Source organism: Xenopus tropicalis, chromosome 4, assembly GCF_000004195.4.
Source record: "Xenopus tropicalis strain Nigerian chromosome 4, UCB_Xtro_10.0, whole genome shotgun sequence".
NCBI classification, from domain to species: domain Eukaryota; kingdom Metazoa; phylum Chordata; class Amphibia; order Anura; family Pipidae; genus Xenopus; species Xenopus tropicalis.
In genome coordinates, this window is record NC_030680.2 from 152227748 (window position 1) to 152240397 (window position 12650).

Here is a 12650-nt window from a genome sequence, read left to right on the forward strand (position 1 = left end):
AGAGGGTCGCAGGGGCATTAAATGGAGCCTAAATATTCAATGATGCACAGGAAGCAAAGCAACCCAAATAAATACCCCTTCTACCCCACCCCTCCTACTGTCACTTCCATTCCGACATGGGAACAAAGCCCGTTCATCATCTTTAATATTTTGACATTTCTTGATAACCTGTGTGTTTTAAGGAATGTGCCATTTATAGGGGAGCCCCATAATCATTACAGACCACACCCACTTACTTTATAGTCCCTCCTCCTCTCTCTAATCATCTCGTATTCCCACCCCCGGCGCCGGGTATGGCAGTTTGTATCTCTGACTCTTGCCGTGAGTTTCATGTGGTGCTTCAGTAACAATATGGCCTTTGCCTCTCCTGTTAGTTATAGAATTTACCCCCTGGCAGTAATTGCTCTGTTGGTGTCGCTGCTATTTTGTGCGTAAGTCGTGTCTGTGCCGTGTTAGAACTTGGAATAGTGAATTCCCTTTGTGTGTCAAACAGGTTGTTCTGCCCCAATATCCTCTGGATGTGGGAACTGCCATGGGGGTTATGGTACCTTCTACAACAATGTCACCACCAGTGCAGTTTCCAGCTGAATCTGCCCCTCTGCACCCACCTCAGGAACATGTCACCCCGGTATCCTATATACACACAGATGTACCTATGACCCAACAGAGCACAACTCTTCAGTCTGAGGGTCATCAGCCCGAAACTACACAGCCACCTGTCCATCAGAGTCAAACTCTCTACCAAGCCCCCCGGCCTTCTGTGGAGACCAATGTAGAGGTACTGTCTTACTGTCATTGTAACTGTCAGCTTCTCCACTCCATATTTAGGGCTTAGGGGGATAGCAGGTATAGTAGGGAGAGATGGTGCCTATAGTAGCAGTGGGGGGATAATAGCCTCTGGGAAGGGACTGGGGCTGTGGGATAGCAGGTATAGTAGGGAGAGATGGTGCCTATAGTAGCAGTGGGGGGATAATAGCCTCTGGGAAGGGACTGGGCTGTGGATAGCAGGTATAGTAGGGAGAGATGGTGCCTATAGTAGCAGTGGGGGATAATAGCCTCTGGAAGGACTGGGGCTGTGGGATAGCAGGTATAGTAGGGAGAGATGGTGCCTATAGTAGCAGTGGGGGATAATAGCCTCTGGGAAGGGACTGGGCTGTGGATAGCAGGTATAGTAGGGAGAGATGGTGCCTATAGTAGCAGTGGGGATAATAGCCTCTGGGAAGGGACTGGGGCTGTGGATAGCAGTATAGTAGGGAGAGATGGTGCCTATAGTAGCAGTGGGGGGGTGATAGCAGTATAGTAGGGAGAGATGGGCCTATAGTAGCAGTGGGGGATAATAGCCTCTGGGAAGGGACTGGGGCTGTGGGATAGCAGGTATAGTAGGGAGAGATGGTGCCTATAGTAGCAGTGGGGGGGATAATAGCCTCTGGGAAGGGACTGGGGCTGTGGGATAGCAGGTATAGTAGGGAGAGATGGTGCCTATAGTAGCAGGGGGGATAATAGCCTCTGGGAAGGGACTGGGCTGTGGGATAGCAGGTATATAGGAGAGATGGTGCCTATAGTAGCAGTGGGGGGATAATAGCCTCTGGGAAGGGACTGGGGCTGTGGGATAGCAGGTATAGTAGGGAGAGATGGTGCCTATAGTAGCAGTGAGGGGATAACAGATGATCGTACTGTTTAACCCATCCTGTGGCCCTTGGGTTGTACAGCTGCCAGTGGCCCAACCTTGTGATTTTGAACAGAATGTGATGCAGAGTAATTTTTTTTTGTTTGTTTTTCTAAGGAGCCGACTCTGCAAGAGAATCCAGTGAGTTCCGCACAAAGTTGTGATAAGTAAGTGATTTGTGTTTGTTATAGTTCAGCCCATATTCTCATGCCATTTCATGTAATTACACAAGGTTTAGTGCTGTTATTTTCAGCGCTGTGTATAACTGTTAGCACTGCCTTAGGAATGATTTCTTATGTTCATGCATCTCTGGGCAGAAGTACTCGAAAAGTGTAACAAGACCTTTATATAAGGCGTTATTGGTCCAGTTATGTGTCATCTGTTGTTCTGATGCCAAGTGTATATCTAAAGAGACAGGTGAGTGCCAGGAAATACACTCCCCCGTGCAAAGGAAGCAGAGACAGTCACATGGGTACCAGGAAATACACTCCCCCGTCATGGGTACCGGAAATACACTCCCCCGTGCAAAGGAAGCAGAGACAGTCACATGGGTACCGGGAAATACACTCCCCCGTGCGCAGAGAACATGGGTACGGGAAATACACTCCCCCGTGCAAAGGAAGCAGAGACAGTCACATGGTACCGGGAAATACACTCCCCCGTGCAAAGGAAGCAGAGACAGTCACATGGGTACCGGGAAATACACTCCCCCGTGCAAAGGAAGCAGAGACAGTCACATGGGTACCGGGAAATACACTCCCCCGTGAAAAGGAAGCAGAGACAGTCACATGGGTACCGGGAAATACACTCCCCCGTGCAAAGGAAGCAGAGACAGTCACATGGGTACCGGGAAATACACTCCCCCGTGAAAAGGAAGCAGAGACACATAAGTACCTGACAGCTTTTGGACTCCATGCAGTGACCGTTTTGGAACAATGGATTCCCAAATAACACCATGAAATTCATGGCCCAATATGAGTCTGGCTGGGTCCAATCATCTTAATCAGAGATGGGATCAGAGTAGAGGAATAGTAAATAGCATTAGCAGAGTTTAACCATTCATGTGTGGGTCCAGATTGCATAGGATTTAATGAATCAGTTTACATTGAATTAGAAAGAGAATCAGTCTCTGAACCATCTCAGCCAATAAATAGTGAGAATAACGCCATTTGCACATGTCACAAAGCACTGGTGTCTCACATGAGAGGGAAGGAAGAACTGAGGTGATAATGGTGCACTTTGCCTTTAATAGCTATGCAGGCTCAGATGCTGCGTCTGGTAGAGAGATGAGTGATGGTGGAGAAGGGGTTCATGGGAAACAGGATGGAAAACCAACCAAAAAGCATCACCGGAGGTCTTCCCGCACCCGCTCTCGCCAGGAGAAGGCCAATAAACCAAAGCTGACTATTCTTAATGTAAGTTAGTTCCATGGTCCCTTTATCTTTCTGTTCTGGATGTGGCACATGGTGTCCCACTAGGCTCCTTCCCTTGGCTGTGCCATGTTCTGTCTGTCTGGGCTCCTTCCCTTGGCTGTGCCGTGTACTGTCTGTCTGGGCTCCTTCCCTTGGCTGTGCCACGTACTGTCTGTCTGGGCTCCTTCCCTGCTGTGTGTACTGTCTGTCTGGGCTCCTTCCCTTGGCTGTGCGACGTACTGTCTGTCTGGGCTCCTTCCCTTGGCTGTGCCGTGTTACTGTCTGTCTGGGCTCCTTCCCTTGGCTGTGCCGTGTACTGTCTGTCTGGGCTCCTTCCCTTGCTGTGTCTGTCTGTCTGGGCTCCTTCCCTTGGCTGTGCCATGTACTGTCTGTCTGGGCTTACTTCCCTTGGCTGTGCCATGTACTGTCTGTCTGGGCTCCTTCCCTTGGCTGTGCCATGTACTGTCTGTCTGGGCTCCTTCCCTTGGCTGTGCCATGTACTGTCTGTCTGGGCCCTTCCCTTGCTGTGGGCTGTGCCGTGTACTGTCTGTCTGGGCTCCTTCCCTTGGCTGTGCCATGTACTGTCTGTCTGGGCTCCTTCCCTTGGCTGTGCCGTGTACTGTCTGTCTGGGCTCCTTCCCTTGGCTGTGCCATGTACTGTCTGTCTGGGCTCCTTCCCTTGGCTGTGCCATGTTCTGTCTGTCTGGGCTCCTTCCCTTGGCTGTGCCATGTACTGTCTGTCTGGGCTCCTTCCCTTGGCTGTGCCATGTACTGTCAGTCTGGGCTCCTTCCCTTGGCTGTGCCATGTATTGTCTGTCTGGGCTCCTTTCCTTGGCTGTGCCATGTTCTGTCTGTCTGGGCTCCTTCCCTTGGCTGTGCCATGTACTGTCTGTCTGGGCTCCTTCCCTTGGCTGTGCCATGTACTGTCAGTCTGGGTTTTCTTGCTGCTATAAGCTGCCATTTTGTGCTGCAGGTGAGCAATACAGGTGACAAGATGGTGGAATGCCAGTTGGAGACTCACAACCATAAAATGGTGACTTTCAAATTTGACTTGGATGGCGATGCACCAGATGAGATTGCCACGTACATGGTAGGTGCAAGAAATGATTTTTATTTGGGTTATACAGCTTTGGTTCTGGGGTGCAGAGCCAATGGGCAGAAATAGGACAGAGGGGCTGAGCTTGGCAGTAAATAATGAATAGCTTATTCCAGCCTGAGGTTGTGTTAGGGTTTCCACCTGGCCGGTATTTTACCAGCCTGGCCAATTAATATGTTGCTTGATGTCCATGTTATTAATGGGGAAAAAACATAAAAATATAGGAAGGCTGTTTTTTTTCCAGAAAAGGTGGCACCCCTAGCTTGTTTAGGGCACTTTCTGGGAGGGTATTTTTGCTGTAGAATAATAAATTCACTTGCACTGATTGGTTGGATAATGTTGATGATGAGAATATTAGAGACAGAGCGATTTGCTTAAGCTTCCTGTTCCTCTGGGTAAGGGGAGGATATAGGTTTTCTATTCCTCTGGGGAAGGGGGAAGATATAAGCTTCGTGTTCCTCTGGATAAAAGGAAGATGTAAGCTTCCTGTTCCTCTGGGTAAGGGGAGGATATAGGTTTTCTATTCCTCTGGGGAAGGGGGAAGATATAAGCTTCCTGTTCCTCTGGATAAAAGGAAGATGTAAGCTTCCTGTTCCTCTGGGTAAGGGGAGGATATAGGTTTTCTATTCCTTTGGGGAAGGGGGAAGATATAAGCTTCCTGTTCCTCTGGATAAAGGGAAGATATAAACTTCCTGTACCTCTGGGTAAGGAGAGGATATAGGTTTTCTATTCCTCTGGGGAAGGGGGAAGATATAAACTTCCTGTACCTCTGGGTAAGGGGAGGATATAGGTTTTCTATTCCTCTGGGGAAGGGGGAAGATATACATCGTTTCTGGTGAAAACCTAAATAAAAGGAGACTGTTTTGCTGGTCGGTTGCGCTGCACACACTGAGCTTTGCTATGGGCAGGTGGTGCCTCTGTGGGTATCATCCCTGCCCCCAATATCCTTCCCTCATATCCAGTGGAACATGGGTGGGGGCACCTAACCTGGCACACACCCTCCAGGCTCATACACATTGCGAGTCCATGTCACTACATACCTACCAGGGTAGTTTCGGATAAGGTTCCAAAGTGTGCCAGTACCAGCAGCCATAAAGTGGGGTGGGTTCCTTTGTGGTGCCGTACTGAGGCGTGTACATGTATTACTGGTATCAGTCACAACTTGTACTGGTACTGTACTTGGTACCTTCAGCGTCAGCCTGGGATTAGTGATAAACCTGTCCGGCATTCCTCGTGCTTAGCACTGCCCACCGTTGTACCCTCTGATATTGTCAAACTGGAATTCAACATGGAGGCCTAAATGGAGGCCAGCACCAGTCTCCTGGGAACATTTCTACATGACACATTTATATATAGGCGGGGGGTCGTCCCCTTTAATAAGGGACTAGGGCTGGTTGTACCCTAAGCAGAAAAATATTGGATATCTAATAATAAAGATTATGTAGAAGTCCTTCACACAGTGCCGCTCTGGCACAATGTGCCCCTTTTAGTGATGGGTGCTGCCTTATTGCAGGTGGAGAATGGCTTTATTCTGCAGATGGAGAAGGAGGTGTTTATTGAGCAAATGAAGGATGTTATGGACAAAGCGGAAGACATGTTGAGCGAAGACACTGAAGGGGAGAGAAGTTCAGACCAAGCGGCGAGTCCTCAGAAAGTGGATTCTAATGGGAGAGAGACGAGGGAGGTAAAGTAGGCACTTCACTGTCGCCCCCTTTTTGTGGGACGTGGCACTGACCAATCCGTGTCTGCACTCAGGAGAAGTCACTGCCAGGGGTGTCGAAGTTATTGCCTTACATAGTTACATAGGGTTGAAAAAAGACCATTGTCCATCAAGTTCAACCCATCCGAGTAAACCCAGCACACAACCTATACTAACCAATCTATACACTCACATACATAAACTATATATATACAACCAGTAATACTAACTGTAGGTATTAGTATCACAATAGCCTTGGATATTCTGCTTGTTCAAAAACTCATCCAGGCCCCTCTTAAAGGCATTAACAGAGTCTGCCATTACCACATCACTAGGGGCATTCCCCAACCCCCTCACTGCCCTCACCGTGAGGAACCCCCTACGCTGCTTCAAATGGAAGCTCCGTTCCTCTAATCTAAAGGGGGGGCCTCTGGTGCGCTGAATGTTTTTATGGGAAAAAAGAACATCCCCCAACTGCCTATAATCCCCCCTAATGTACTTGTACAGAGTAATCATGTCCCCTCGCAAGCGCCTCTTTTCCAGAGAAAACAACCCCAACCTCGACAGTCTCACCTCATAGTTTAACCCTTCCATCCCCTTAACCAGTTTAGTTGCAGTCTCTGCACTCTCTCCAGCTCATTAATATCCTTCTTAAGGACTGGAGCCCAAAACTGCACTGCATACTCACATACTCACTGTTACTGCCCCCCATACTCACTGTTACTGCCCCCCATACTCACTGTTACTGCCCCCCATACTCAAGGTGAGGCCTTACCAGGGACCTATAAAGCGGCAAAATTATGTTCTCATCCCTTGAGTCAATGCCCTGTTTATACAAGACAGCACTTTATTTGCTTTAGTAGCCACAGAATGACACTGCCTGGAATTAGACAACTTGTTATCAACAAAAACCCCCAGATCCTTCCCCATTAAGGATCCCCCCAACTCACTCCCATTCAGTAGATAGTTTGCGTTTATATTATTTCTACCAAAGTGTATAACTTTGCACTTATCAACATTGAACCTCATTTCCCAGTTTGCTGCCCAGTTTCCCAGTCAAATCGCTCTGCAAAGCGGCACATCCTGCATGGAACTTATAGTTTTGCACAATTTAGTGTCATCAGCAAAAATAGAAACAGTACTGTCTATGCCCCCCTCCAGGGCATTAATAAACAAGTTAAAAAGCAAAGGCCCAAGGACTGACCCCTGCGGTACCCACTAACCACACTGGCCCAATTAGAAAATGTTCCATTTCCCCCCACTCTGTAATCTATCCTTCAGCCAGTTTTCTATCCAATTACAAATATTATGTTCTAGGCCAATATTCCTTAATTTGATCATTAACCCTCTGTGAGGTACTGTATCAAACGCTTTAGCAAAGTCCAAGTAGATCCCATCCACTGCCATTCCAGCATCGAGGTTCCTGCTCACCTCCTCATAAAAGGCAACTAAATTAGTCTGGCAAGATCTGTTACGCATAAACCCATTTGGCACAAACTAATAATTGATAATACATTTCTACGGGGGCTCACGTTATGAGGTGCACAAGAGATAGCAAACTCCGAGGCTAGAGAGGGGGGTTCCTAGGGCTCCCTTGTCAAGCTTTGGTTTGCTCTAGCCCCCCTATTTCCTTATATTAGGGTCTCTCAATTGCAGTTCATTAAAGGAGTAATTCAACTTTAAGATAACTTTTAGTGTGTTATAGAATGTACTATTCCTAGCAACTTTGCAATTTGTCTTCATTGTTTATTTTTTTTATAGTTTTTAATTATTTGCCTTTTGTGCCTTCATCTTTCCAGCTTTCACATGGGGGTCACTGACCCCGGCAGCCAAAAAACTTTCTCTTTGAGGCTTTTTTTTGTTACTTTTTATTCCTTATGTTTTTATATAGTCCCTCTTCTATTCATATTCCTGTCTCTAATTTACACCACTGCCTAGTTGCTAAGGTAAAGAAGACTCTAGCAACCAGATAGCTGCTGAAATTCCAAACTGGAGAGCTGCTGAACTAAAAGCTAAATAACTTAAAAAGTACTACTACAAAAAAAAAAAAAAAAAATGAAGACCAATTGCAAATTGTCTCAGAATATTAATGTCTACATTATATTTAAAGTTAATCAAGGTGATTGATTCTTATCAGTCTGGAATCCTTACTTACCTTACCAGCATATTGGGGGTCACTAATCATGGATAAATCTTTCTCTGGTTTCCATTGACTGGATAGGATAAATCCCAGGGGAACCAAGAAATAGTTTTCCATTCAAATCTAAAAATTCATCAGATCTGGGCACCAACTGGCCTAGCATGGAGTCAAACCCAAGACCCTACTAATTATCCAATTATTTGTTTTTAAAGGAAAACACCCCAAATCAAATGAAGACTCCGGTCTATCAGCAAAACGGTAGGACCTTTCAGACACTTTGGCTAAAAACACTCACTTTTTGTTTGTTGTATAATTAATATTCTTGTTTTGTGCTTCAGTTCTACATACTGGGAAGCGATGGTTTATTATATGTCCAGTGGCCGAAACCACCGGTTCCTCCCTGCCAGAAGTGCCCCAAACTCCCTTAAATACCCAGAAGCCGACTGACGTTAAAGGTAATGTTATCTCCCAATGGAATTCCATTTGTTATTAACGTATTGGGTTTCTCTTAGTTTATTGGTGCCACGAGGATATGTGGAAATGTTCGTAGGATTTTCACTGTACCAAAATTATTTCTACTCCCCCCATATGTGGGCAAAGTGGTCTCTGGGTGCCAAATATTTTTCGTATTGGTGCTAATTCTCTCCATTGTGCCACAATTTCTCCTTGACCTGCCTTGTTTCTGTCTTACAGATCAGACCGCCTGCGAGGATTCAGTATTTGCCACAAATGCGGATAAGTTGGACTTTGCGGTGCCGCCGGGCATACTGTGTGAGAGTGCCAGTGCCATTCCTGCCTCAAGGACACAATCTTCTTCTACAATATCTTCCTCCGATCTGCAAACCCAAACGGAACTGTCCTTTTCTGCTCTTCCTGAGTCTCTCTCCTTTCTCCAAGAAGAGGAACCGGTCCTGTTCAGCCCGCCGGCAGTTACGCAGCCTCTAATGGACTCCATAAGCCATGAGGCCGGAGGGAGCCTGGCGCCTGTATTCTCCGCAGCACAAGAACCCGAGCAGAAACCCAGTCCTACAGATTCAGTAAATTCAACAGAACCGCCACGTGCAGCCTTACCCCTCTCCGACCACGAACGACCGGCCGCTCAGCAAGAACGGACTCTAGATCCACCCCCAGAGCGGAGTACATTGTATGGATCCAGTATTGGTTTCCCCGTTGTAAACTCCATAAAACCAGATGCCCCCTTGCCCATACCCCCTTGCCAGCCACACCTTGATTCTGAAATTTCCACCCCACTGAAACCAGTCCCAGTCCCCACTCAGTCTCTGGTTTTACCAGTTGGCGGCACATCTTGCCAACAGCCCAGTATTACCGAGTCGGACGGGGAAGGCCCCCCGAGGGTAGAATTTACCGACGATACCATTAAAAGCTTAGATGAAAAGCTCCGCACTCTCTTGTACCAGGAATACACCCCGGCCAACGTTTCTGCCGGAACCCCTGACAATTGTTCCGGAGCAGAAAGCGGAGCAGAGACAACGTTGGGCAACGGAGAAGAGATTGCTGAACACAGAAACCTCTCCCAGTCTGTCTCTGCGCCACTAGAGAAAGCAACGGAACTGGGCTGGACTGTCGCAGAGAAAAGTTCTTGTGAGCTGTCAAACCAAAAGGTAAGTACGGCCCAACCATCTCCCTGTGTGGCTACAACTGCCATCAGGTTGGCACTGACAAGCCCTGGCATTTCAAATACTCAGAAGCCCAAACAGCCCCCTACAGGCCCAATAAATAGTGACTGTCTATGGCAGCCCCTCTGGCACTTACCAGAATTCACCGATTGCCAATCTAGGCCACAATCGACTGCCACATTTCAGCACCCCCACCCCCCATATAAATGTATTAAGTAGGGATGCACCGAATCCATTGCAAATTAGGCACAGCCCTAGTATTAAGAGAGTGTTCTTGATATTAAATTATGAAATTGCCCTAAAGGATCTCAAAGAACCCAACATTTATAAAAAATTAAACACATCGCTTGTAAACGCACTCCCACCGCGCCATATTGTTTTCTGCCGCTCGTATTTAAATGATTGCGCCCGTAACAAATGGAAGCACCTCATTCCTTTGTTTGGTTATTATGTTTCCGATTAAAGTGTTCGTGAATTTGCATGAATCAAGGCCGCAATCCGCCCAAGCGCCACTAAAGCGCTCACCTGACAAACTGGCGCGCTAATCTCATTCTCCCCGCCTGCGTCTCTGAGGCAATCAGAGGGAGCGATTGCCGAGAAAGCACTTTCCCTGCTCTGCTTGTTAGCAGCTCCCATAGGGCCAATTACTGGGGGTAACCAAGCAAAGGGAATCCCACCCAAAAGCTGCGCGCTCTGGAGAAGGAAATTGGCGTCTGGGAGTGAGAGAATTTGTACTGCCAGGTGTGTTGGCAGAAGGAATTTAGGTCGCTATCACATTCCCATCAGCCCCTGCCCCAGTGAGCTTACAATCTAAGGTCCCTATCCCATTCCCATCAGCCCCTGCCCCAGTGAGCTTACAATCTAAGGTCCCTATCCCATTCCCATCAGCCCCTGCCCCAGTGAGCTTACAATCTAAGGTCCCTATCCCATTCCCATCAGTCCCTGCCCCAGTGAGCTTACAATCTAAGGTCCCTATCCCATTCCCATCAGTCCCTGCCCCAGTGAGCTTACAATCTAAGGTCCCTATCCCATTCCCATCAGTCCCTGCCCCAGTGAGCTTACAATCTAAGGTCCCTATCCCATTCCCATCAGTCCCTGCCCCAGTGAGCTTACAATCTGGGGGCCATATCACATTTACACGAATATAACCTGCCTTCACTGCCCTCTACATGCTTACTTTGTTTGACAGATTCAGGCTGCACCTCTGAACCATTCCCAGGGGTGGGATTCTGGCAAAGAAAGTGCAGTTGACTCTTCTTCCAAAAAGAGAGAGACCCCTGACAAGTCCTCCAAGACCATCGGCAGGTTCTCGGTTGTGAGTGCAGAAGATGATGCCCCAGTGACCGCTCCAAATTACACGAGATTTTCAGCCCCGCCCGATGTCTACCTGGATCAGGCTCCACCACAACCAGCCAGGGCCTCTGTCCCTAGAGCTCACACCTCTTCCCCTATTAACTCTCTGTTCTGTGGCCATGTTTCCAGTGACTCTGGGGATGATACCCCTCACTCCAAGTCCAAAGAGGCTCAGCCGTCCACCCCAAGTAAGGGGGGCACCAATGACTTCATGAAGAAGGCCGCTGCTTTCTTGCATCGCTCTGGAAAGGCCAGTACCCAAAGCCCCACCTCTCCCAACGGCCAAGCCATGAAAATCCCTTCAATAAACGTGACCTCTTTCCATTCGCAGTCGTCCTATATGAGCAGTGATAACGACTCGGAGTTTGAAGATGCCGACATGAAGAAGGAACTGCAGAGCCTCCGGGAGAAGTAAGAAGGGTGGATTACAATGCTAAGTGTGGGTTTGTATGGGAGCCTGGGGTAGCAAAATGTTTGTGCAGCAGAGGGCACCGCTCTTTTACAGGAAGCAGAGCTCATGGTTTTCAGCCAGTGGGATTGGCCAATTGTTATTTTGGCACTAATGCATGTGTAATTGTCAGCAGGAATAGTAGGTAGGAGCGGGTATAATAGGGCAAGTAGGTAGGAGCAGGTATAGTAGGGAAAGTAGGTAGGAGCAGGTATAGTAGGGCAAGTAGGTAGGAGCAGGTACAGTAGGGCAAGTAGGTAGGAGCAGGTACAGTAGGGCAAGTAGGTAGGAGCAGGTACAGTAGGGCAAGTAGGTAGGAGCAGGTACAGTAGGGCAAGTAGGTAGGAGCAGGTATAGTAGGGAAAGTAGGTAGGAGCAGGTATAGTAGGGAAAGTAGGTAGGAGCAGGTACAGTAGGGCAAGTAGGTAGGAGCAGGTACAGTAGGGAAAGTAGGTAGGAGCAGGTATAGCAGGGAAAGTAGGAAGGAGCAGGTATAGTAAAGTAGGTAGGAGCAGGTATAGTAGGGAAAGTAGGTAGGAGCAGGTATAGTAGGGAAAGTAGGTAGGAGCAGGATAGTAAAGTAGGTAGGAGCAGTAGGGAGTAGTAGTAGGTAGGAGCGTAGGAGCAGGTATAGCAGGGAAAGTAGGGCAGGTACAGTAGGGCGGTAGGAGCAGTATAGCAGGGAAAGTAGGTAGGAGCAGGTACAGTAGGGAAAGTAGGTAGGAGCAGGTACAGTAGGGCAAGTAGGTAGGAGCATGTATAGTAGGGAAAGTAGGTAGGAGCAGGTACAGTAGGGCAAGTAGGTAGGAGCAGGTACAGTAGGGCAAGTAGGTAGAGCAGTATAGTAGGGAAGTAGGTAGGAGCAGGTATAGTAGTAGGTAGGAGCAGGTACAGTAGGTAGGAGCAGGTTAGTAGAAAGTAGGTAGGAGCAGGTACAGTAGGGCAAGTAGGTAGGAGCAGGTATAGTAGGTAGAGCAGGTATAGTAGGGAAAGTAGTAGGAGCAGTATAGTAGGGAAAGTAGGTAGGAGCAGGTATAGTAAAGTAGGTAGGAGCAGGTATAGTAGGGAAAGTAGGTAGGAGCAGGTATAGTAGGGAAAGTAGGTAGGAGCAGGTATAGTAGGGAAAGTAGGTAGGAGCAGGTACAGTAGGTAGGAGCAGGTATAGTAGGGAAAGTAGGTAGGAGCAGGTATAGTAGGGA

The 12650-nt window shown here is 47.9% G+C and overlaps 1 protein-coding gene across 6 annotated transcripts in view; it reads left to right on the top strand.

Moving 5' to 3' along the window:
- Positions 1 to 12650, top strand: part of wnk2 (WNK lysine deficient protein kinase 2) — a 65684-nt gene that overhangs the window by 36096 nt on the left and 16938 nt on the right. For 5 of the 6 annotated variants that reach the window (XM_031901287.1, XM_031901291.1, XM_031901292.1 and 2 more), the window contains 9 exons: positions 494 to 778; positions 1784 to 1833; positions 2919 to 3081; positions 4052 to 4168; positions 5688 to 5858; positions 8226 to 8271; positions 8352 to 8468; positions 8707 to 9635; positions 10840 to 11414. In XM_031901287.1, the coding sequence (XP_031757147.1) occupies positions 494 to 778; positions 1784 to 1833; positions 2919 to 3081; positions 4052 to 4168; positions 5688 to 5858; positions 8226 to 8271; positions 8352 to 8468; positions 8707 to 9635; positions 10840 to 11414 (2453 nt within the window). The remainder of the gene's footprint in view (positions 1 to 493; positions 779 to 1783; positions 1834 to 2918; positions 3082 to 4051; positions 4169 to 5687; positions 5859 to 8225; positions 8272 to 8351; positions 8469 to 8706; positions 9636 to 10839; positions 11415 to 12650) is intronic. The other variant, XM_031901289.1, reaches the window with a different exon arrangement.